Genomic DNA, 25,914 nt, shown 5'->3' on the forward strand with positions numbered 1-25,914 from the left:
GCATTCCAGGTGACTACCTCATGAAGCTGGTTGAGAGAAACCCTGGCCAATATAAAATACATTTTGATTTGTTTAGAAAGAAAAAGAAAACTATGGAATGAGTAGGTGTGTCCAAACCTTTGACTGGTACTGTACATTTTCTCAGAAAACTGGAAAAAAAACTCTCTACTCTCTTTCATGGAAATAAAAAGCATTTTAAGAAGTTTCATTAATGGAATTGTGCACAAAAGGAAAAATGTGTTTAATGTTGCATAGCTTACAGTTTTAGAATTAAACTCTAAAGAAGGTTGGACTTCTTGAGAAAGGGGAAGAAATAAACGTAGCAATGCGTCAACATTTAAACCAACATTTATACCATATAACATTTATACCGAAAACTACAGTCAAAACAAAATATAGATCAGTTAGAAGCCACTTTCAGTTAACAGTCAGCTATTTAATGTGTCTTAGTTGGAAGGGAGGGAAGGAAATACACAGGAAGTTAGAAGTGAGAAAGAAGTTCTCTGCTCGTACAGCAATATTTTTAAGACATTCAGTCAAACTCTTCCCTTCTCTTAACCACAAGCATACAGTTCTGTTTTCACGCATTATCTGGTATCTTCACACCTTGCAAAGGCATGACAACACAGTCACTTCACTCTGCACCGTTGTTTCTGGTAAACAATATTAGCTAACTACTGCTTTCTAGTCATGTATAGTATCAGCATTATGTCATGTTATATGTGGAGAACTCGTTCAGTGAGATGATATGAATGTGTTTTGTCATGACATGGTGGGTGGATTTGGCACCACCATTTTAGGACGTGTTACACAATTAAGTGCAATGCTCTCATCAAGTATATTAGTTACTCAAAGTAAGAGATCGGTGGTAAGACTTAATACGGTAATTATAGATGACAGCGCTTACTCTTACTCAGCCTATGTGTGTTACTTCTATACACATGAACTCATAGGGGAAAGTGGATGGATGACGAGGGAGGGGAGAAGAGGGGGATGATGAGGAGGAGAGGGTGTGGCTTGAATTAGAAGCTTTCACTCTTCACAACTCTTTCACAAGCTGTCACAGGATGTCTCAGAGAGTGTGTCAGAGGGCAACAGAACAGAGTGTGTGTGTCTGTGACAGAGAGAGAGAGCACCCAGGTTTAAGTATTTAACGTAAGGAGGAGGAGGAGAGAAGTTATCGTTTGGAGATAATTAAATGTTACTCACTGTGGAAAAGAAGAGTATTAAAACTCATTTCAGCCAGGTAAGAATCACATTTTCATGACAGAATAACTAGGCTATTTATTTCACATTTTGTGAGGTTACCTTTTCTCTACTTCCTGTGAATGTGGTTTATTTACTGTTTGACAGTTATGAATACTGTATTTCTCAATTTGTATCTCACCCCACTGTGACCTTTATGTGTGGTTGTGGTTGGACCATAACTTGGGAAACACCTTTAAACTGACCAGTGAATGTCAGTTAAGAATTGGTACCCTGCCTATGTCCTGATGATTATGGCAATACACTCCAATTCCTGTTGGGTGATTCAATGATGATCACATAGTGAAGGAATGGAGAGAAGGAGAAAGGAAAGGGTAGCTGTAAAAACAACATGCTGCATGTACAACAACTGCTTTCTAAAATGCATTTTATTAAGATAGATGAGTTACAAATTCCAAATGGAGATGCAATAGACCTATAGCTAACCTACAGGCACATACATAGATTAACCTATAGGCATGCCGATCTAGATGGACTGAAGAAATCACGGGCAAAAGTTGTTTTGTTTAAAAGAAATGAAAGGGAGTGAAATTGGGAAGACTGTAAAACAGCTGTGTGACATGTAGAAGTGAATTGTAAGTTAAGAGAATGCTTTTTGAAAAGAGAAGAGGAAGTTAGTTGCCAGTGAAGAGTGAGAGAGTGATGAGACAGACGGAGAGAGAGAAGTCAAGTGACTGGTTAGGGAGGTCAAGTGAGTCCTAATATGCTCCTCAGTGTGTGTGTGTGTGTGTGTGTGTGTGTGTGTGTGTGTGTGTGTGTGTGTGTGTGTGTGTGTGTGTGTGTGTGTGTGTGTGTGTGTGTGTGTGTGTGTGTGTGTGTGTGTGTGTGTGTGTGTGTGCCCCTGACACAGGAAACACCACCCCTGTCTTCCCCTTTCAAAAGATCACTAGAGGTGTCTCTATGTGATAGACAGACAACAGAGAAACAGAGAGGCAGGACAGATGCCAATAATTTGAACTACTAACTTCATGAAGGGCAATTCAAATGCAGTTCATAACCATAAGTCCAGGCAGTGATCATGTACTGACTGGTTAAGCTCTCAATCAATCATTCCCCTAAAGGTGACCGCATTCCCCATGTTATTATTTTTCTATTTCTTTTTTTTTTCCCTCTGCATTGTTGGGAAGGGCTCCTCAGTAAACATTTCACTGTTAGTCTACCAATAATACTAACTTCATAAATGGAGGTTGAAGTGTAGTTAATTGATCCACCTCTCAGGCATTTGACAGTACTTAACATAAGGAATAACAAACAACACAAATCTATAAAGACTTCTCTTTTCTCTCATCCACTGGACAAGTTAATGACTCTGGATCCAATGTAAAGAGGAAGAAGGGAAAACGATGTTGGATCATCAGATCACTATTATGCCAACAACACCAGGCCTATGCTATTGAACAGAAAAGCAACATGGATGATCTGGGTCTGACTGTCATGAAATTATATATTCATAAACCAGTAACTCTAGTTAATAGTTTATAAACGGATATAATCTGCAAATCATGTCAACTAGAATTGAAGGATTGTGTGTGCTGTGTCTTGTCTGTCTACTGCCGCGCAGAAATATCAGGCCGCAGAGAGAAACAGGAGATTGAACTTCACTCAACTTTCTTGAGCAGTGGTCACCAACCGGTCGATCACGCTCGAAAGTCGATCTCCAAGGCATTCTTAGTCGATCGGCAAACATTTCTGTAAAAAACACAACAATAAACATAGTTCCATTTTGAACCATGTCATGTGTCTGAAGGTACAAGCTGCCTTCCCGGCCCAGAAAGCAAATCAAGAGCACTAAAAGACTTCCTCTGGCCGAAGGATGGTTCAGATGACCGTGTCTGCAGTAATGTAGCAGGCATAAAAGAAAGCTACAGCAAAGTTGATGCTGTGAGGTGTCAAAATGTTTAAAACCATGACTAGAAAGCGACTGTCAACGAACACAGCAAAGATCTGATGTTTTTATGACCGAGTTCATGTTTAAGTTCTTACTCAGCAATGTCAACACTTTGTATTCAACACTTTTATAAGCCATAAAATGCACATTCTTCCTATTTCCAATCAGCACTACAACAAGCACTGCAGCAGTAATGAATGAGTAGGGAGGCGAATCAATATGGTTGAGTTGTTGTTATTATTAGCGGCTTGGGTCTTTTTTAATATCGAGGAATATTTCACTTTCTCTGGTCATAGGAGTAACAACATGAATGTGTGCATGAGGCAGAAATAATGTGGTGTGACTCGAGTTTCTCCATCAGCTGGAAGACTGTGTCCCTTTTTGGTCAGTGTCAGTGGAGGAAAGAGAGAGCGGAGGGATGATGAGAGGCGAACCCTCAGTCTGCTGTTCTCTCCATCAGCTGAGACTGACCATCAGATTCAGGCACCATTAGCCCAATAAAAATAGAAAGCAAATTATTTAAATGTATGCTCACTATATGATCACACTATTACCGTTGTGATCATATAGTCTACCTCAAATGTTGAAAAATAATTGAAAAAAATGGCCCGAACAGCAATTGGTAGGGCAATTCAAGCAAAGCCAGTATGCGGTGATAATATATTGGGCCTATAGCTCACTTCACAAACCTCATTGCTACAGAACTGTTTTTCATTGGTTAATGTTGCATAGGCTTACATTTTTTAAGTCATGTATAAAACAAAATCTCAGCAGTAGATCTCAGCTTGCATTTTGATTTAAAGTGATCTTGACTCAGAAAAGGTTGGTGACCACTGATCTCAAGTTTTCCCTGTTAACACTATCAACGTTTCCTTTTACTGTGGCAATTGTGATCGAATCGATGCAATATTAGCCACTTTCAACGCAACATACCGAAACAAAACAAACTATGCAAGAGATTTTGTTGTAGGCAGAACACATCGGAGAAGGATTCTATTACATTGACACACACTACTCAGCCCATAGACCTGTGTGGCCATTTACAGTGCCTTCAGAAAGTATTCAAACCCTTTGACTTTTTCCACATTACAGCCTTATTCTAAAATGATGGGGTACACACACTACCCCATAATGACAAAGTAAAAACTGTTTTTATTTTTATTTTAGCAAACATATTAAAAATAAAAAACAGAAACACCTTATTTACATAAGTATTCATACCCTTGGCTATGAGACTTGAAATTGAGCTCAGCTGCATCCTGTTTCCATTAATCATCCATGAGACGTTTCTACAGCTTGATTGGAGTCCACCTGTGGTAAATTCAAGTGATTGGAAATGATTTGGAAAGGCACACACCTGTCTATATAAGGTCCCATAGTTGACAGTGCATGTCAGAGCAAAAACCAAGCCATGAGGTTGAAGGAATTGTCCGTAGAGGTCCAAGACAGGATTGTGTCGAGGCACAGATCTGGGGAAGCGTACCAAAACATTTCTGCAACATTGAAGGTCCCCAAGAACACAGTGGCCTCCATCATTCTTAAATGGAAGAAGTTTGGAACCACCAAGACACTTCCTAGACCTGGCCCTCCAGCCAAACTGAGCAATCGGGGGAGAAGGGCCTTGGACAGGGAGGTGACCAGTAACCCCATTGTCACTCCGACAGAGCTCTAGAGTTCCTCTGTGTAGATGGGAGAAACTTCCAGAAGGAAAACCATCTCTGCAGCACTCCACCAATCAGGCCTTTATGGTAGATTGGCCAGACGGAAGCCACTCCTAAGTAAAATACACATTACAGCCTGCTTGGAGTTAACCAAAAGGCACATTAAGACACTCAGACCAAGATTCTCTGGTTTCATGAAACCAAGATTGAACTCTTTGGCCTGAATGCCAAGCGTCACGCCTGGAGGAAACATCAACCATCCCAATGGTGAAGCATGGTCGTGGCAGCATCATGCTGTGGGGATGTTTTCAGCAGCAGGGACTGGGAGACTAGTCAGGATCGAAGCAAAGATGAACGGAGCAAAGTACAGAGGAAGAAAATGATTTAATCAATTTTAGAATAAGGTTGTAACGTAACAAAATGTAGAAAAAGTCAAGGGGTCTGAACATTTTCCGAATGCACTGTACATTGAACTGGACTGTGTTTAGATCAGTCGTGAGTAGATGCGCTTGTTTTGAGATCAAAGTGAGAGCTGCATATAGTCGCGTGTGCACATTTTGTTAATATCCTTTACTTGTTAGTGAGTTATTAGCCCAGTTATAGATCACTTGTAGTCAGAAATAGGGGAGTGATTGCTTCCTACAAGAGCACAAATGTGTAAATTACTAGACATCTTTGAAAAGCGAGTCAGTTAGAGCTTTTTTTTGTATTTTGAGACAGACTTGATTAAGCTAAGTAGCCAATAGGCAGAGGGTACCGTAGCACGATGTGTCTGATCCTCTGTTATAATGTTATGGGAATAATAACAGCTATTTCCATGTTAAAATGTTATGGGATGCATTTTCTCCATTGTTTTTGATGTTTGGCCACTTTGGTAGGCCTACATTATGATCAAATAGCCTACAAGGCCACTGTTAAAACTGTAACTTAAAGTGGGTACATCAGTGTTCACAGTAAACTCACGCATAGAATTTTCACACAGTTCAAGTTTGCGCTCAGCAGACCTGAAATTTGCTCAGTGCCGAAAATAATTAGAGGGAACATTGGTTACAGTTACTAAATCTATTAGTGAAACCACCTGTAGCTTGTAAAACAAACATCCCCTCAGTGACAGTGCTGTGTACCATGTGGCAGTGGCAAAGTACTATTTATAGAGCAGCTGAAATGTTTCTGCTGCTATTTTTGCAAAGCATACTACAGTTATGCAGCAGCTAGAGCAGAGCGGTGCGTTACATGCCAACTGGCTTTCTACGCATCTATCCTTCAGAGGCAGGCTGGCTTGAACTAGGAGATGTGTTACAGTAAGAGAATACTGTTTACAGTCACTCTATTTCAGTCAGTCTATCTCAAGTCAGTCTATCTCTAATACGTGGATACTGTGGAGTCTGTCAGTCTGCATTGTAAACACAGAGTGTCACAGAGCGTTGTTCCAAAGTGTTTGGGACAGATTGTATCAAGACGCAGCAGGGTAGTGTACACTACAAGTATAGACAGAAAGGTTTTCAAGAGTTAGGTCAATAATCAAGTGGACTTTGTCCCGGAAGTGGGGTCATTAGCTGCACACATACATATACTCTCTAAGAAGCATGGGTACAGTGAGGGGTTTTGCCAGGAACTAGGTAGCAGGTTGGTTGTAACGTTTCAGGTTGAACTATCGCAGAAAACCTTGTGGAATTATTGACATCTCTTTGCAACAGGGTTTCACCCTGTCAGAGCAACAATGACGTCAAATGTGAAGCTGAGAAAAGTGGGTGTTCTAGACTATGACACACAAATCAAAGGTAAGGGAAATCCTTGTTACTGTTTTTACTCTCTAACATTACTCTACTGTACTGCTCATCTTTAATGTTTCTCTTCTCACCGCCCTCCGGTTGGTACAACATAGTTCTAGTTCCATGCATGTCTGTCTAGTCACAGACTGAGTCCATATTAAATGCTTATTGACTGTAAACACATTGGACTCAATGGTACAACACAAGCGTCACCTTCAGCATTTGGTTGAAGGTCTACATGTTCAGGACATGGAAGTGTAGAACTCATTCACTATTCAAAGTCAGTAAACAAAATGGAGGCATCCCTCTGTATATCACTCTCAACTTCCCTCTTTCTTTCTCTCACGCGCTCTCACGCTCTCTTTCTCCCCCCTCACTCTCTCTCTCTCTCTCTCTCTCTCTCTCTCTCTCTCTCTCTCTCTCTCTCTCTCTCTCTCTCTCATCTCCCTCCCACTCTCCTGCTCCCACCCCAAGAGGTGCGTTGTCAGTTGTTGGACCAGTTGAAGGTGTTGGACCTGCAATTGGAGCAGAAATCTCAGCAGCTTCAGGACCTGACAGACTACCTGCGTAGACGCAGTGAGGTAGAAGGGGAGTATGCACGCTCGCTTGACAAATTGTCCGAGAGGTTCACCTCCAAAATCAAAAGGTAAATTGCTCCAAGCTCTGTTTGTGCTATGTCTGTTAGTCCTATGGTCATTGAGTTGGCAAGACGTCACAAACAGATCTGAGATCAGGCTAGAGTTGAGATGGTCTTTGTGTCTCTGAATCCACTCTACAAATGACATGTTTCCCAGACACAGATTAAGCCTATTCCAGAACTAAAAACCAGTGTTTTTTAATTTTCCATTCTATGGTTAAACCATGTCTATGTTTAAACCATGGCCCATTCCCTGTGCCTCTATCTTTCAGGAAGGAGCCCTGTAGTGGCCAGTCTGTGGCCCAGTGTTGGGTGGTGCTCTTGGCTCAGACCAGACAGGAGAGCAGAGACCACAGTGGTCTGAGTGAAATATGTAGGACCACCCTAACCGAGCCCCTTACTCACTGTCTGGACATCACACAGCGCCTGGCCAAGAGGGTACTGCTCCATCTTCATTTGATTCCTTCAGCCAGGATAGTCCGCTCAGTAACATTTGCACTATTTTCCAGGGAGTCCTGGGGAGTCATATTCCTATGTCTAATCTGTACATTTCTCAATCTCTAATCTGTCTCTATCTCCATCTCTAATCTGTCTTTATCTCCATCTCTAATCTCTCTCTCTCTCCATCTCTAATCTGTCTCTATCTTTGCCTCTGCCTCTGTTTCATTCTCTAGTCATCTAACACATGTATTGGTTGATCTCTTTATTTCCAGAGTAAAGATGTCTGTACCCAGTTACAGGATGGTCTACTGAAAGTCACCACAGAGCTACAGACAGTAAGTCCAACATGTGTGGGAAACAGACACCAGTTAAGAAACAAAGTATGGCATATTTTCTAAAATAGGAGACGGTGAGATGTAAAGTAGTCGTCTTGGTATTTGCATGATATGACGTGTTGATGAATGTTCTCTGTGTGTGTGTGTGCGTGTCTGCTTCAATGTTTGTGTGTTTCTCCTGGCTTGCAGGCATGGAGGACCTACTACCAGTACCATTCAGATTATGTGTCTGCAGAGGGAAAGCTGAAGGAAGCAGAGAAACAGAAACAAGGCGCTTCTAAGAAGATAGAGAAAGTAAAGAACAGCTCACATCCCTTTTTTCAAAATGTGTGTGTGTGCGTGTGTGTGCGCGCGTGCGTGCGTGCGTGTAATGGCTCATTCTGATGTGTGTTTCCAGAGACAGTGTAAAGTGCAGGAGATTCAGCTGAAGTGCACCAAGGCTCGAAACGACTATCTCCTCAACCTGGCTGCAGCCAACGCTTCCATGAACAAGTACTATCTCCAGGACATCTCCTCACTCATAGATGTGAGTGGTGCTTCACAGCTGCTGTCTGGCGCCAATAGGGAAGACACTGGATTGTACTGAAAAGTACCAGCCATAATACACAATGACAGCAATGCAATGATGCAAACTCAGCGGCCTTGTGGTAAGAGTATCTGCCCTGAGATTGGAAAGATGGAAGTTTGATCCACGGCCGAGTCATATCAAAGATTGTAAAAATGGGATCCGAGGCGTCTCTGCCTGGCACTAAGCATTAAGGAGATAGATTAAGGGTAAGGCCCTGCGATAGACTAGCGTCCTGTACAAGGGGTGTACTTGTACATCACACTACAGAAACAAGAGATGGGCTCCTGTTTCTATGAGCCGTTCTGGCTCACACAAGCCAAGGTTTACTACAATACTTTACAATACAATGTGCATCCAACATGTTATCTACAAGCAGGGTTGGGGTCAAGTCCATTTAATTTAATTAAATTCAGGAAGTAAACTGAAATACGCCATGAAAGTGACCCGGCAAGTAGTTTTGAACCTTTGTGTGCTTTTTGAATAGCCTTTCATGGGCAAAAATGTAACGCAATGCTCTTCAGCACAAAAATGTCAAAAAAGATGTCTGGCAGAAGTAAATTTGTCCACAAACACAAATATAATTTTAGATTTACGCTACCGGTCAAAGTTTTAGAACACCTACTCATTCAAGGGTTTTTCTTTCTTTTTAATATTTTATACATTGTAGAATAATAGTGAAGATATAATACATATGGAATCATGTATTAACCAAAAAAGTGTTAAACAAAATATATTTTATATTTGAGATTCTTCAAATAGTCCCCCTTTTCCTTGATGACAGCTTTGCACACTCTTGGCATTCTCTCAACCAGCTTCATGAGGCAGTCACCTGGAATGCATTTCAATTAACAGGTGTGCCTTCTTAAAAGTTAATTTGTGGAATTTCTTTCCTTCTTAATGCGTTTGAGGCAATCAGTTGTGTTGTGACAAGGAAGGGGGGTATCCAGAAGATAGCCCTATTTCATAAAAGACCACGTCCATATTATGGTAAGAACAGCTCAAATAAGCAAATAGAAATGACAGTCCATCATCACTTTAAGACATGGTCAGTCAATACAGAACATTTCAAGAACTTTGAAAGATTCTTCAGGTGCAGTCGCAGAAACCATCAAGGGCTATGATGAAACTGGCTCTCATGAGGACCGCCACAGGAATGGAAGACCCAGAGTTACCTCTGCTGCAGGATAAGTTCATTTGTGTTACCAGCCTCCAAAATTACTGCCCAAATAAATGCTTCACAGAGTTCAAGTAACAGACACATCTCAACATCAACTGTTCAGAGGAGACTGTGTGAATCAGGCCTTCATGGTCGAATTGATGCAAAGAAACCACTACTAAAGGACACCAATAAGAAGAAGAGACTTGCTTGGTCCAAGAAACTCGAGCAATGGACATTAGACTGGTGGAGATTTTTGGTTACAACCGCCGTGTCTTTGTGAGACATGGTGTGGGTGAACGGATAATCTCCGCATGTGTATTTCCCACGTGAAGCATGGAGGAGGAGGTGTGATGGTGTGTGGGTGCTTTGCTGGTGACCCTGCCAGTGATTTATTTAGAATTCAAGGCACACTTAACCAGCATGGCTACCACAGCCTTCTGCAGCGATACGCCATCCCATCTGGTTTGGGCTTAGTGGGGCTGTCATTTGTTTTTCAACAGGACAATGACTCAACACACCTCCAGGCTGTGTAAGGGCTATTTTACTAAGAAGGAGAGTGATGGAGTGCTGCATCAGATAACCTGGCCTCCACAATCCCCTGACCTCAACCAAATTGAGATGGTGTGGGATGAGTCGGACCACGAAGTGAAGGAAAAGCAGCCAACAAGTGCTCAGCATATGTGGGAACTCCTTCAAGACTACATTCCAGGTTAAGCTGGACGAGAGAATGCCAAGAGTGTGCAAAGCTGTCATCAAGGCAAAGGGTGGCTGTTTGAAGAAAGTTAAATATAAAATATATTTCGATTTGTTTTACGCTTTTTTGGTTTCTACATGATTCCATATGTGTCATTTCATAGTTTTTATGTCGTCGCTATTATTCTACAATGTAGAAAATAGTATAAAGAAAGAAAAACCCTTGAATGCGTAGGTGTTCTCAGAATTTTGACCGGTAGTGTACCTTATTTGACCGCATTTTCATGGATTTCTTGAAATAATCTTGAAGTCCATTCAAACGACCTGAATGACGTATTCCAATTCGCATTTTTCAGTTTGCTTCTTGAATTGACTATTGAAATGGATTTGACCCCAACCCTGCCTACGACATAAACACATCATCTTATCCCAGTGTCATCTCTCTGTGTCTCTCTCAGTGTTCAGATGTGGGCTACCACCTGTCTCTGTCCCGTGTGCTGTCGGCCTACCTGTCCAGCCGGTCCTGGGGTCAGCAGAACCTGAGTGTAGGGCTGCAGCAGCTCCAAAGTGCTGTGTCTGGACTGGACCAGAGTCAGGACAGAGACAACCTGCTACAGACACACACCAACACCTTCTGTCTGCCCCTCCGCTTCCACTACCAACCACACGACGGAGACCAGGTAGGGTGTGTGGGTTGTGTGTCTCAACGTCACATGTCTTTGCTCCCACCTGTCTGATATCCCCTGATTATTCCCTGTCCCTGTTCCTCTCAGGTGTTTGAGGTGAGTGCAGAGCAGGAGATTAAGGGTGAGATGGAGACCAGGTTACAACAGCTACAATCTAAACTCACCGGGTTCACCCAGGAAACGGAGGAGGTAAAGTCCAGTCCACCCAATCAATCAAATGTATAAAGCCTTTATCAACTGTTGTTATCAACACAAAATGCTTTACAGTAACGGGCCATGACTCCCTCAAAAGCTTAAAATCGACCTTGTAGTGGATAAGATGGATTCCAATATATTCACTACACACTTTCTCCCTCCCAGGCAGATAAGACTCTACGGGCGACCCGCGTTACCCTGCTGGAAGGTATCAGTGATGATGACCTAGATCCTCCACCCTCCAGCAGCCAGACCCAGGGCTCCCAGGTCCATCTTCAGTCCCCGTCTCATACCCAAGGTCAGGGGGGAAGCAATGAAAGCCTGGCCAGCAGCAGTAGCAGACCTAATCTGGCCAGACGCAGAGCCAACCTGCAGGAGACTGAGATCCTCTACTGTACTGTGAGTCATTATTAAACTGACTTACACATAAGGGTCAGGCCAAAAGGAGCGCACTATAATAGTGGGGGTTACGGTAATGATGAAAATGAAATGACAGTGGAGGTGATGATGATGATGACAATGACGATGATGATGACTTTTTTGAATTGTGTTTGATTCTTCTCTCAGAAAGTGAAGGAGTATCTCTGTAAAAGCTCTCTGGTATCCAAACTACAGGCTAAACATGATTTGCTTAAAGTGGCTGTAGAGAAAGGTACAGCACTAACCACCTTTACAAGCTTGGGACGATAACTTTCTATCTGCATTTCTGTCCAAATGTAGTTATTGACATAGCCTTGTTCTGTTCAATGGTCTCTACTTATACAGTACTCTAAATGCCCCAATTTATGTTGTAAAGTTCAAAAGAATACAAGAACAAAAATAGCGGACACCATTTAAACCCAATGAGGGTTCGGAACATTGAAGGCAGAATCCTATTTTTTCAGATAGAACCTTAAAGTTCCAAGCTCTCGAATACACACACAACAGTTCGGCATGACTTTGTAGTATAGCCTCATATACAGTACACTCATTGTTGTTCCTTAATTGCCCAAGTGTCATTTTGGCTCTTCATTTCCTATAATACAGCTGTTACAGCTATCCTAATTGTTGCTTTTTCTTCCCTTCCTAGCTGAAGCAACCAATGGTCATCAAGACAGGTAGAGTTACATTCCTCTGTAAGACCTTTATAACTGCCTCATAAGAGTAACATAACAGTTTAGGGCACTGTCTTATAGTCAACTGACTAGTGTGTCTTCTCCCCCCTGTAGAGAAAACTCCAGGAAGTCTGTTCGTGTGAGGATGAAGGGTCAACCTAGCATCCATTTCGCCCACAAACTCTTCACTGGAGACATGCTCTCGTTCATACAGGTACCAGCCTACTGTTGCTGTCTGTCAACATCTCATTCTCCTCCTTAGTATCCTGATTTCAATAAACTTCTCCCAATATTCTCAGGCATCGGGGCAAGAGATCCCAGTGGTTGTGGAAAGCTGCATTCGCTTCATCAACCTCAATGGTGAGCCATTATTGTGCATGTTTGGTGCATATTGATACTGTATATTACAAACAGCTAATGGACTGTAGCGTGTATCTATGAAGGTCTTCATGTCTGTCTGTCAATCAATCGTAAACTGTAGGTCTCCACCATGAGGGTATCTTCAGAGTACCAGGGTCTCAGGCCGAGGTCAACAGTCTGAGAGATGCGTTTGAGAGAGGTAGGCCTGTCTGCTGTCCCTGTCTGCACGTTGGCATTTATTGGAATGAATCTTGTCCGGGAGGCAGCTCTGCAGGGTGGTCACTAGGATTTTAAACCTAACCCTAATCTTAACCACACTGCTAACCTTGTCTAACCCTAACATTAATTGTTTGTTTTTATATGATATAGCCAATTTTGACTTTGCGGCTAGCCCATCTGGCAGAAACCGCTCAGTGCTGCCTCCAGGACAATATTCATCCCAATAAACATCAACCTGCTCCTTGCCTGCTGCTCTAGCTGCATCTAGTACAGACCTGGGTTCAAAGTATCTGTTTCAGATCATTTGTCTTTACTGGATTAAGCTGGCATTGTGGTAAATGTAACCAATGGTATAGTCCCAAAACTGCAAGCTCAGGCAGGCTCAATTGAACAGTCAGAGTATTTAGATAGAAAGTTAATATTATTTTAACCTAGGTCTGGTGTCTATGGAAGCCGTAGTCCAGTGCTGTAGTATTGATAATTAATAATGTTGGGCAATGTGCCCTTGGTGTTCCCTGTAGGAGAGGACCCCCTGGCAGACAGCAGGTGTGACATGGACTTAGTTGCAGGAATACTGAAGCTCTACTTCAGAACCCTGGAGAACCCTCTCTTCCCTCAGGACAGCACCACTCAGCTCCTGGAGTACGCAGGTAAGTGTGTGCGTGGGGGGTTGGGTGTATGTATGTGTGAGGGTGGGGAGTGGGGGTTGTTTGAGTGTGTGTGTGTGCATTGGGTAGCTTTTCATATGCTTTTCCTTAATCTTTCTCCTTGTTGCACCCTTCCAGAGATTGACAACGAGACAGAGAGAGCAGCTAAACTCAAATCGGTCATCTCCTCCTATCCTCCACCTGTCATTATCGTCATGAGATACCTCTTTGCATTCCTCCATCAGTAAGTATCTTCGTTCTATTTCTAAAACATTGTCCACAAAAAAACACTTATTTGGGATTTCTTTACTGTCATTGTCAAGAGGAACTAACCATACACGTACCATACTTACCACAAAGCCCTTGCAAATGTCAGTATTGCAAAGAAAACCCTCTGTTCAAAGAAGAGAGAAGCAGCCATTTGATGAGATAGGCCCTTTTCTAAAACACACTTAGGTTGCGTCCCAAATGGCTATTCCCTATATAGGCTCTGGTCAAAAGTTGTGCACTACACTTACAAAAAAAGGGTTCCAAAAGGGTTCTTCGGCTGTCCCCATAGGATAACCCTTTTTGGTTCCAGGTAGAATTCTTTTTGGTTCCAGGTAGAACCCTCTGTGGAAAGGATTTTTCAGGGACCCCAAAAGGATTCTACCTGGAACCAAAAAGAGTTCTTCAAAGGGTCAGGGAGCCATTTGGTTCAGCACTAAGAGATTGAACTGTGAAATTTCAGCTGTCTTATTATGTTATTCTTCTTCTTTTTGCCCTCTTCTCTCTTTCTCTCTCCTTCCCTCTTTCCCCCTCTTCTTCTCTCTTTCCCTCCCTACCTCTCTTTCTCTCACTCTCTCTCCCTCCCCTCACTCCCCCTCTCTCTCTATCTGTCTCTTTCTCTCCTTTCCCTCTCCCACACTCTCGCTCTACCTCCCTCCCTCTTTCCCTTTGCTCCCCTTTCTATCTCCCCCCTCTTCCCCCAGTGTATCCCAGTACAGCGATGAGAACATGATGCAGCCCTATAACTTAGCCGTGTGCTTCGGCCCCAGTCTGGTGCGAGGGTTGCAGGATGAAGATGTTGTTACCTTGCAGCCTCAGATCAACTCTCTGGTGAAGGACATCATTTTGCAGCACGAGAGCATCTTCCCCAGCCCGACCGAGCTACAGGGACCGGTGTATGAGAAATGCATGACGCTGGAGCAAGACGATTGGTGACAGAAAACACATAGATAAATGGACAGCGACCTAGACAAACATACACGCAAGCACATACTCAGGCACATACACTTGATGTTGATTGTCTGTGTTTATTTTGCAGTGAGGAGGGAGAAGGGGATTCAGAAATCCTCAGTAAAGGTGAGAAGGGGCCGGCTGCTAACTTCATGTGTGTTTGAGAATCAGTCATTTGACACAGGGATATTGTTTTTCCGTCTATGCTTTATGAGAAACAGTAACTGAAATCTTGATTGATGTGCATTGTCCCAGTCAAAAACATGTAATAACTCTTTGTGATCCAGAGTCAGAGTCAAAGGGAGAGCGATCTCGATCCAATAGCAGCTGCAGTTCCAGACAATCCACAGCAGGTGGGAGTGTGTCCCTTGGAGAAAAGTTCACCATACAGATCCCCATGGCTCTACATGGCAGGCCCCGCTCCCCCCGCTACATACGCAAAGAGTAAGTACTGTCGTGTAATCAAACTTGTCTGTATGTGAGTAAAATAGCTACTAACGGTGTATCTTCATGAAGGCACATGTATTGCTAACATCAAGTTGCTTCACATTACAAGCCACATGAGAGAGAAAGATGCTTTCCTCACGAACCGCTACATTCCCACAGGCCCTCATTAGCATATGCCCAATCAGGATGCAATATTCAGAACACCACATCTTCCCTTTTCAGAGAACAAAGATTAGACTTCCTTTGTCTCAATAGACCTCAAGAGATTATTTTTGCTCTTATGTCAGTAGGTCTGTTACTGCCTAGTTATTCTAGAACGTTTCTACATAGTCATGAACATCAAATATTTTCTGTAAACTTTAACCCAAAATGTCTAATTTCTTTAAACACAAATCTACCCCACAGGTAAGTTAGAACTGTAACAACTTGACAGCTGTTGTTTTATCTGATTTATTTGTTTTAACTTTGAGCTCAGTCTTTTGTTCTTGATGCTCTGGCTTATAAATCCAGTCCTTAAGGTTTACCTATTGCTCGCCCAGACCTTGCTCTGGGTGTAAAAGGTACAATGCAGAGTGTCGGAGTGGTGAAGACACTTGAATCTTCTCCTGCGTAGCGTTGTTGTTCTCAGGTCCTCAGGTCCATCCATAGGAATGAGGTGATGTCTGTTTCTGCGGAGTGAGGACATAATTTTGTAAGGCTGATGGAATGACAAGTCTTGTTCCTTTAAACACAAGACCGTCGTGCACTGTGAGAAAAGCTCGTTCTGCCCAGTACAGTTTCAGCGGTCCTTCGCATCCGCTGAACTCAGACCATCCTTCCTGACACATTGTCATGATGTTTAAGCACACACTGTCGGCTTAGATTTGTTCTCTCAGATTGTCCGTGTAGGAAACACTCGCTGGAAGCTGTTCCATGATGGCCTCCACATATGTATTTGTGCTCTCCATGTGCTTCTTTTCTGCAGCAGTAGCTTTTGCTTTGACTGGCGTACGTGACAGCGTGTCTGCAGTCCACAGACTCTTTCCACTGACATGAGCAATCTTGTAGGAATAACTCATAAATCTCATCCTGAAGCGTTGGATTGGTGGAGGAAGGGTGTCCAAGGGTTGGTTCCCCAGAAAGCTCAGGAGCGGTTTGTGATCAGTTTCCAGCTGAAAGTGTTTACCGATGAAAAAGTCTCTGAAACTTTCACATGCCAATGTCAGCCCCAGGGCTTCTTTTTCCATTTGAGCGTATCTCTGCTCGGTCGTTGTGAGAGGCCAGGAAGCGTAGGCAACGGGTCTCCATTCCTCGCTCTTCTTCTGCAGCAGCACTCCTCCTAGTCCGTAGGAAGACGCATCGACTGACACTTTGATCTCTTTGTTTGGGTCGTACAGGGCTAGCACGGGTGTGGATGTCAGCTCCTCCTTCAGCTCTTTGAATGGTTTTCTTTGAGAGTAGGTCTCTGAAAGGTTTGTCCTTTTTTGCTAGCAGAGGGATGAACTTTAACAGTTGGTTCACAAATCCTAGAAAACTCTGTCGCTTGCCGATGTTGGATGGCTCCGCACTTCAAGACAGCCTCTGTCTTTGTTGGGTCGGGCTGTACTCCTTGGTCCGAGATAATGTGGCCCAGGAACTTCACTTCCTCCTTTGACTGGTCACATTTGCCCATGTTCAGAGTTAAGCCGTCTTTTTCCATCTTCTGCAATGCAGCATGAAGTCTTGCATCATGCGCTTCCTGAGCTTGGCCCCAGACCAACAGATCATCCATGTGACAGACCACACCTTCCTGGCCTTCAGTGACCTCAGTCACCATTCTGTTCTGGAAGTGTTCAGGTGCTGAAGCGATGCCAAAAGGCAGACTGTTGAAGTAGTAACATCCGAAAGGTGTGATGAAGGTTGTTAGCTTAACTGACTCCTCGGCTAGCGGGATCTGCCAGAAGCCCATGTTCGGTTCGAGCTTGTGGAAGATCTTCGCCCCGGCTAGTGAGCCAAAGTTCTGCTCGACAGTTAGAAGTATGTATTTTTCTCGACACACTGACTCATTGAGACTGGTGAAATCAACACATATCCGCATGTCCCTCTTCTTCTTTGGGACAACCACCGTGCCGGCGCACCAGTCCGTGTGCTCCTCCGCTCTGGCGAAAACCTTTCCTGCGCTCTAGCTCATTCTTGAATTTTGTCAGCCGGGTTTCAGCTTGATGTTATTTGGTTATTGTACTGTGCCAAGACCACTGCACAGCTTTGGATAGCTTTTTTTCAGTGTGTAAAATCAATGTTGTGGAGTCGAGCAACTAGCTCAAGCTTTGTGATCGCTGGTCTGCCTAGTAAAGCTGTGTAGATCTCTGAGGACATACACCTCCTCCAGTGTCTCCTTTTCTCCCTTTCCTAGAACCAGACGTGTGACGCTGATCACGTCCAGCGGCGCTCTTCCTGGTCCTAGCAGAGGTTTTGTTGGTTTTTGCAGAGCTGGCTTGCTGGTTCCCGTTGAAAATGTGATTGAACACATTGTATGGGATAACAGTCTCACCGGCACAAGTGTCTATTTTGAATTTCACATTTCTGTTCATCACTTGAATGTCAATCGTCCATGGGTCACCTCCTGATATTATTGTTCCTAGGAAAAGGCTATCATCTTCTTCTTGAATCTCGTTTAGGGCTTTTGATGACATACACACACGTTGGTAATGCCATTTCGTCCCCACAGGAGTGACACACTATTTCATTAGCTGCACACTGTGATCGTGGATGTGCAGGGATTTAGCCACAGTTTTGACAATGACTGCTTTTTGTCATTAGCATTTTCATGGCTAGCTTTCTCACGCTGGAATTTCTGTGTCCACTGGCTGCCTTTCTGCATAACTCTATCCACTGGGCATGCCTCTTTTGTTGTTACCGTGTCACCTCGCAGGCAACTCTGATGCTGTTTCACTTCTTCAGTCTGCCTTGCCATCTCAATGACTCTCTCTAGTGTGAGATCTTTATCTAGCTGCATACGTTCTGATAGATGCACGTCTGCTAACCCAATGACTAGCCTGTCTTTAATTAGTTCATCATACAGAAGTCCATAGTTGCAATATTCTGCTAGGGCATATCTGTGACAAAATAATCCACTGTTTAATTTTCCCCCGGTCTCCACATGTTAAAGCTCTCTCGCTCATAGATCACATTCTTTTTCACAATAAAGAATGCATGAAATCTGTCTCTTATTTGTCCATACTGTTTTTGCTCGAGTTCGTTTAGGTTTAGACCCTTCAAAACGTCCTCTCTCATACAGTACATGAGAGTGTTTACCTGGTTCTCCTCGATAGATTTGTGAAGATTCTCCAGCAATGTCTTCCATGCTGATTAGCCTCCTCGATTTTCTTCCCAAAAGTTTTCAACCAGGTTCTGTAAGCTAAACTCTGTTAGTAACTCGTTCTAGTCCACTTCTAACACCATGTCGTGTAATCAAACGTGTCTGTATGTGAGTAAAAAAACTACTAACGGTGCATCTTTCTGAAGGCACATTTATTGCTAACTTCACGTTGCTTCACATTACGAGCCACATGAGAGAGAGATATGCTTTCCTCGTGAACACCTACATTCCCACAGTATATGGCCAATCAGGATGCAATATGCAAATAACACCACAAGTACCATCAAATATATTTCACCTATTACTGTGGTACCTGTACCACTGAGACTTTAAACCACATTGTAGCCCAGTGGCGGTCAGTGCCGTTTAAGATGAGGGAGGAATCATTTTTTTCATGAGCATTTTTTCTATTACAGCATATTGGATGACTGTTATTCAAATTTCATTCACCCAGTTCAATGTAACAGTGATACGTTTAGGCTACTATATGATACTCTGATTTCCCTTATACCCATCATGAGGTTGCTACAACCTGCCTATGAATGAAGTTTACAACGTAGTCGCACACAGGTCGAGGGGAATTTGAGGTGACAGACAGTGACACATTCAATACCGCCTTGCACACTCTTGCCTGCCTCTAGATGATATAGGGTGTAATCATTAATCCAACCGTTATAAACGAGAGTTTCTATTGGACAAATTCAGGTATGTTTATCCCAATTTTGTCCCGTTTGCTTCCGTTTAAGAAACGTTTTTCAACAGAATCAGCGGAATGAATACCCAGTTCACTTTCATAGCAGCCAGATTGTATTCCTTCTCACATCTATGTGATCTCCATCTCTCACCTTTTCCCTTCGCTTGTGGACTTCAATGCACAACACATCAGCTATATGTGACCAGGCGAATAAACCTTTCCAAGCCAAACTATATCATAACCGCTACACACAGCCTACATCATTGTCACCATGTTAGCTAAAGTAACATCATAGTCAACATAGATAATAGAACTAACTCGTTAGTAAACTCGCTACAATCATGCAGTAACGTTACAGTGTACAGTCAGTAAGCAGTTTAGCATTTACAACGGCGGGCCCCAGAGGCAATAAATTAGGAAAACCTTGACTTCGAAGAGATACAGTGTTGCGTTGGATAGTCATAGCCAGCTAGCTTTCATAGCAGCCTCTGTTTGAGCAGGGTGTTTGAGTAGGCTAAACTACCTAGCTGCATTTGCAAAGTAAGTGAAACTGAAAGTGAAAAAAATTCATGATCTCTCTCTTTCGCTCTCGCTTTTTCTTCATTTAGGAAGAAATTAATTTGTTAACTGTTCAACTATTGTCTTTCTCTCTCTTTGACTCAACCTCTCACCACATTTTATGCACTGCAGCGCTAGCTAGCTGTAGCTTATGCTTTCTGTACTAGATTCATTCTCTGATCCTTTGATTGGGTGGACAACATTTAAGTTAATGTGCAAGAGCTCTGATCGGTTAGAGGATGTCCCCCGGAAGTTGTCATCATAATTACTGTGTAAGTCTATTGAAGGGGGTGAGAACCATGCCTCCTAGGTTTTGTATTGAAGTCAATGTACCCAGAGGAGGACGGAAATAGCTGTCCTCCGGCTACACCATGGTGCTACCCTACAGAGTGCTGTTGAGGCTACTGTAGACCTTCATTGCAAAATAGTGTGTTTTAATCAATTATTTGGTGACTATATATGTGATTATATTTAGTATAGTTTTATCTAAAAAGGATAACTGTTTAAATGTTGTATTTGTATGAAATTCACTGAGGAGGATGGTCCTCCCCTTCCTTCTCTTAGGAGCCTCCACTGCTGTAGCCATAACTTTGGTAGTAATATGTACCATCTACTCTGATATTCACAGGGTATTTTGACTTGTTATTGTTGTATTGTTTTAGCACTCATTGTCATAAATTGTAGTGACCTAAATAAGCTTAAGCGGGGGAACTGAAATTCTGAAATTCTCTCTCTTTCTCTCTGTTTTTCACAGAGCCCAGGACCTGTCATCCAGTGAAGATAGAACAGTTCAGGTTGACAAGGTCTGACATGTTTTTCATTAAGCTAATATTGAATATTTTATTTCTGTAATTACCGGCAGCAGCTGTTGCAATTACTGTTGTCATTTTTGAACTCACTAAGCGTGCATAATAAGAGGTTTGCGACCACGCTAGAGGGAGTCCACTCCGGTCCAGTGAAGAAAAACATCTCTGTCCTCTATTCTTCTCTTTTTTTCTTCCCTTCATCATTGTCCCCCTCCTCTCCTCCCGTCTTCCCTCTTTTCATCTCACAGGAGGTCTGCAGCCAAATGAGCTCTGTCTTCAAGGAGCTTATTGCTCGACAATCATTCCCTCCTTCATCCTCCTCCACCCCCTCGGTCACCTCATCCCGCTCTTCCCAACCTCCTCCAGAGCAGAAGAAAGGAGGGGTCGGGCGAAGAAGGGAAAGACCTGTTTAGATCTGACCAACTGGACTGGTAAAAAGAGAGAGGGGACCAGAATGAATTAATGGCTAGATGGATGAATAAATGAATGAGAGGGAATGAAAGGAAGGAGAGAGACGAAAGAGACGAGAAACTTAGATGAGATGACACAGTGTAGGATGACAGGTTGTGACAGCAGCCTTTGACAGTGGGATTACAGATGGCTGGTTTACAGGAACCGCAGTCAGTTCACTGTACTGTATGAGTCTGCTCAGACAGCAGCCTTCATTGTGAAGCCTGTGAATGGACAGTCACAGACAAAAGGGTTTGACTCCTACTGTGAAGCCTTTTGTTCGTGTGTTTGATACAACACACCCCAATGACCCCCACTCTGATTTTCACTGTAGGGCTGTGTCCCCATTCTCCACACTTTTTCCAAAGTGTGCACTTGCACACTCCCCGCCATGGATTTGAAAAGCATTGGATGGTATGCATTAAGAGGATTCTTGCTATTGCAAGTAGACAGACAGGTTTTGATTCCCACTGTGAAGCCTTTTTTTGGTTAGCCTGATCCCAGATCTGTATCTGGGACCAGGCTGTGTTTGATAGAACCCCAGTGACCGCAGTGCCAATGCTACACAGTCAATGGCAGGTTTTGAGTTGCTATATCATAACTTATTTTACCCACGATGACTTGGAATGTACACTATTATCAGTGCTGTTTGTATTCTATGCTCTTGTGGTTATGGGCCTATGGAGGCCCTCTATGCCCAATGTGTGCAATGCCAACACCAAGACAAGCGCTCACTATCTGATTTGGTCAGTTCACGGTTCATGTTTGGGTAGGCCTATAATTATGAACATTCAACGGCCATATGGTCGTTATCATAGAGATCCTATAAGACATATGTTCTATCAACCTTTATCAGATGAAATGTACATTTTAACCTGTACCAGCAAGATCTCCTGTCTGTGATTGAGTCATTGAGCTACTGATAACGAGGAACTTTTAAATGTTGTATTGCTATTTTTATATAGTTTTCTGAATCTGATGATTGTTTGAATAAATGTTTTTGTCGAATTAGTTCAGAATTTCCCATGTTACTGTAGGTCTGTACTTCACATTGTACTGGATACTGAGAAGATATTTGCAGTTAGACATTTGCTCACTAGATGGCAACACCAACTCACAGAGAGGATGCAGTATGTTTGTGTCCTATGTTGTAGGAGTACTGTATGTTCTGGATGGGGGAAACTAATGGGACGTGGCTGACGTGCAACTGATATTTCATTTCTGAATTGGTTAAAATTAGGTTTGGGTTTGGGAAGATTCCGTTTTTAGGTTTGGGCTAGTCATGCTGTCAATGGGAAGCTGGACAGAAAGGTCAGCTGTAGTCTGTCCCGTTCTTGAAATGTCCTGCACTGTCTTCAGCACGCTGTGCTCCAACAACATATGCATCCCATTATTAGCTGTTTGACAAGGAGAAATGCCATGATGTAATCACTGTGACTCTTACACTGTAATTATCTGCGTTTGGGATTAGGAAACGGCACAGGCTTGAAACACTTTGAGCAGCAGAGAAAGTGTGAAACGTTGCAGGAAGTTTTCGTCAAGACAAACACATTGTGAAACGTTGCAGGAAGTCTTCGTCAAGACAAGGCATGTGGCAAACCTGCAGAACACTATCTGCAGCAGATAGTAGCCTAGTGGGTAGAGCGTTGGGCTAGTAACCGAAAAGTTGCAAGTTCAAATCCCCCAGCTGACAAGGTACAAATCTGTCGTTCTGCCCCTGAACAAGGCAGTTAACCCACTGTTCCTAGGCCGTCATTGAAAATAAGAATTTGTTCTCAATTGACTTGCCTAGTTAAATCAAAATATCTAGCTAGCTGAACACACATAATTATTTTTTTTCAATTTCTTTTAAAGAACCACCAGTCAGGGAGGATACAGACAGCTCATTATACCGAAAAATTGACATATATATTTTTTTATATTTAGAATAATCATAATGATTATGGCTCTAGATCGCAGGAAAAATCGGGGTCTGGTGAAAGATGCTACATTTCCGGCACAATGTACACAGAGGTACTGTCTCAGCCATCACAGTCACTCCGCCCCTGTGGTTCTTTCGGCCCTGCAGTCCGAGAGGACAGAGACCCCTGTCCAATTCATCATGGCTCAGTACACACACTCAGATTGCACAACTGATGTACGACACATTCGACACAACAGTTGGGATACAACAGAGAGTTTTTCACAAAAGCTTCGCCGGGACACTGCACAATGGTGGTGTAATAATTTTTGCACAGACAAACTCTCAGTTGTATCACAACCATTGTTTGAAACAATGGTGTATGGTGTATATCAGGTGTACAACGGGGCCAGACGTACTGTCTAAACAATCACTTTCACTCCGCCCCTTTGGTCCTTCTGTCCCATGCAGTCAGAACGGACAGAGACCCCTGACCCTTGAGATCCACTGTTGGCCAATTCCCCAACTGTTTGGATTCTGTGGGAAAATTGTTCCCTGCGATTTATTCATCTGCATATTGAATAAAGAAACGTGTTTATGGAGCGATTTCATGTAAGAAGATTTAATGTAAGGTACATAGGGAGCGCTGCGTTGGGGAGCGACTGAAGGACTGGATGAGTGATATATGGTGTGTGAAGTGGGTCGGGAATTACCCTCCGGTGAATTTTGGCTCTATCGCCATCTCCATCACATATTTGGCCCGCAAAGACCTGAAATTGGCTTATACACTCTTTTGCGTTTCTTTCGTTTGTCGTTTAAGATTGATGTTATGAGTACATCCTCTCCAGACCAGTTTGCTCAAACTTACCCCACTCAATTTCCTTGTGTGTGTGTGTGTGTATGTACTCAATACTCTCTCTCTCTTGCTCTCTCTCCTTCATTTTAGATTGATGTCTCTGCTCAATACTCTCTCTCACCCCCCTCTGACTGTTCACCCCAACACATTCCCCATGTTCTCCCTCAAGCTCTTAATCACTGCATCATGCTCCCTGCGGTCCTTCCCCCAGTCCCCCCTCTTCCCCCTCTCTCCTCCATCGCTCTCTCTCCACCATACCTCCCATGTTGTTTTCCCTAATGCTGGTCAGTTCTCCCTGCGCTGAGCTCTATCCCCTGATTCCCCCCATAACTCCACCTCTACGCTCTATCTCCCCATACCTTCTCAACCTCTCCCCTCTATCTCCCCATACCTTCTCAACCTCTCCCCTCTATCTCCCCCATGCCTTCTCAACCTCTCCCCTCTATCTCCCCATACCTTCTCAACCTCTCCCCTCTCTCTCCCCTCTATCTCCCCAATACCTTCTCGACCTCTCCCCTCTATCTCCCCCATACCTCCTCGATCTCTCCCCTCTATCTCCCCCATACCTCCCCTCTATCTCCCCCATACCTTCTCCACCTCTCTCCTTTATCTCCCCTATACCTTCTCCACCTCTCTCCTCTATCTCTCCATACCTTCTCCACTTCTCCCCTCTATCTCCCCCATACCTTCTCCACCTCTCCCCTCTATCTCCCCATACATTTACATTTAAGTCATTTAGCAGACGCTCTTATCCAGAGCGACTTACAAATTGGTGCATTCACCATACCTTTTCCACCTCTCCCCTCTCTCTCCCCCATACCTCTTTCTCCTTCCTCACTCCTATCTCTTTCCCCTATACCACCCTCTCTCCCCATACCTTCTCTCTCCCCATACCTTCTCTCTCCCCATACCTTCTCTCTCTTAATGCTGGTTCGTGCTCCCGCACTCTTACCCTCTTTCTCCTCCCTCACTCCCATCTCTTTCCCCTAAACAACCCTCTCTCCCCAATCTCTTCCTCTCTCTCCCCCATAAATCTTCCCCCCTAATGTCCCTGTGGTTGAGCCGGAGCTAGCATGTGATTCATGTGGTCGGGAACTCATGCTTGATGATCTGTAGAGAGAAAGAGCTTTAAAAGAGAACAGACACCTGATGGAAAGGTTGCGAGCTCTCTCCATGTGTTATCATTCAATAGACCAACAGGGATTGAGCCCATAACCCCTTCAGCAGAGCCACTGGAGTTGCCTGGGAAACAAATCAAGCAGGTTAGTGTGGATTTCATTTCAGCCATTTTATTAATTACAGACAGACTCCCCTACTCTTTCCCTCCCCTCTGTCGCTCTCTCTCTGCCTTCCATCGCTCTCTCCTGTCGCTTTCCTTTCTCTCCTCTGTAGCTCTTTCTGACCATCTTTTTGGTCTGACCAGAGGCCCAAATACCCTTCGTTGTCCTCTCCCACCCTTGTGGCAAATTTATATCCTGTCTCTCTCAATCTCTCTCTCTCTCTCTCTGTCCTCTCTCCTCATATCTCCCTCCTGACTCTGTCATCCTCTTGTATTTGAAAACCGACTCCTTTCTTCCATGACAAACTAAGTGTTGGTTTTAGAGGTTGACCCTAACAGTGAGATATGGAAATGATATTCAACATGATGATGTTAGTTGACATAACTCTTGCTCTCTTGTGACTCCCTCCGGCTATATCTCCTCATTTCTCCCTCTGTTCGTACAGGTCATTTCCCTTATATTCAGGCCATAAATTAGTAGGCGTGAATGTGTGAGTTTGTTTGTGCACATGGCTGCGTGTGTGTGATTGCGTTCCAGTTCTTCCCTTCCTGTGTGTTTGTGTGTGTGTGTGTTCCTTCGTTCTAATTTTGATCTTCTCTCACTACTCAAAGAACGCAGCTCAGCGCTGCTCTCCAGGTGATAGTAATCAATCGGGCTGTCTGGTCAGGCCTTTGCCCACCACAGCTGGCTCCAGTCATTTGCTGCTCTGTTAGTAGGCCTGTTCAGAGCCATATGGTTTAGGTACAT

The 25,914-nt window shown here is 43.5% G+C and overlaps 1 protein-coding gene across 1 annotated transcript; it reads left to right on the top strand.

The window, feature by feature from the left end:
• The first annotated feature begins 1,069 nt into the window (after positions 1–1,069).
• Positions 1,070–22,142, top strand: LOC129860522 (SLIT-ROBO Rho GTPase-activating protein 3-like). The gene is made up of 22 exons (XM_055930972.1): positions 1,070–1,246; positions 6,513–6,596; positions 7,062–7,233; positions 7,497–7,662; positions 7,938–8,000; positions 8,190–8,294; positions 8,398–8,526; positions 10,879–11,100; positions 11,194–11,295; positions 11,467–11,700; positions 11,869–11,953; positions 12,371–12,398; positions 12,510–12,609; positions 12,695–12,755; positions 12,877–12,954; positions 13,496–13,624; positions 13,760–13,865; positions 14,593–14,820; positions 14,928–14,965; positions 15,127–15,283; positions 20,630–20,678; positions 20,930–22,142. The coding sequence occupies exons 2-22, from the start codon at positions 6,536–6,538 to the stop codon at positions 21,092–21,094; spliced, it is 2,478 nt and encodes an 825-aa protein (XP_055786947.1). The 5' UTR covers positions 1,070–1,246; positions 6,513–6,535; the 3' UTR covers positions 21,095–22,142.
• The last annotated feature ends 3,772 nt before the right edge of the window (positions 22,143–25,914 follow it).

This window comes from Salvelinus fontinalis, chromosome 8 (assembly GCF_029448725.1).
Source record: "Salvelinus fontinalis isolate EN_2023a chromosome 8, ASM2944872v1, whole genome shotgun sequence".
Lineage (NCBI taxonomy): Eukaryota > Metazoa > Chordata > Actinopteri > Salmoniformes > Salmonidae > Salvelinus > Salvelinus fontinalis.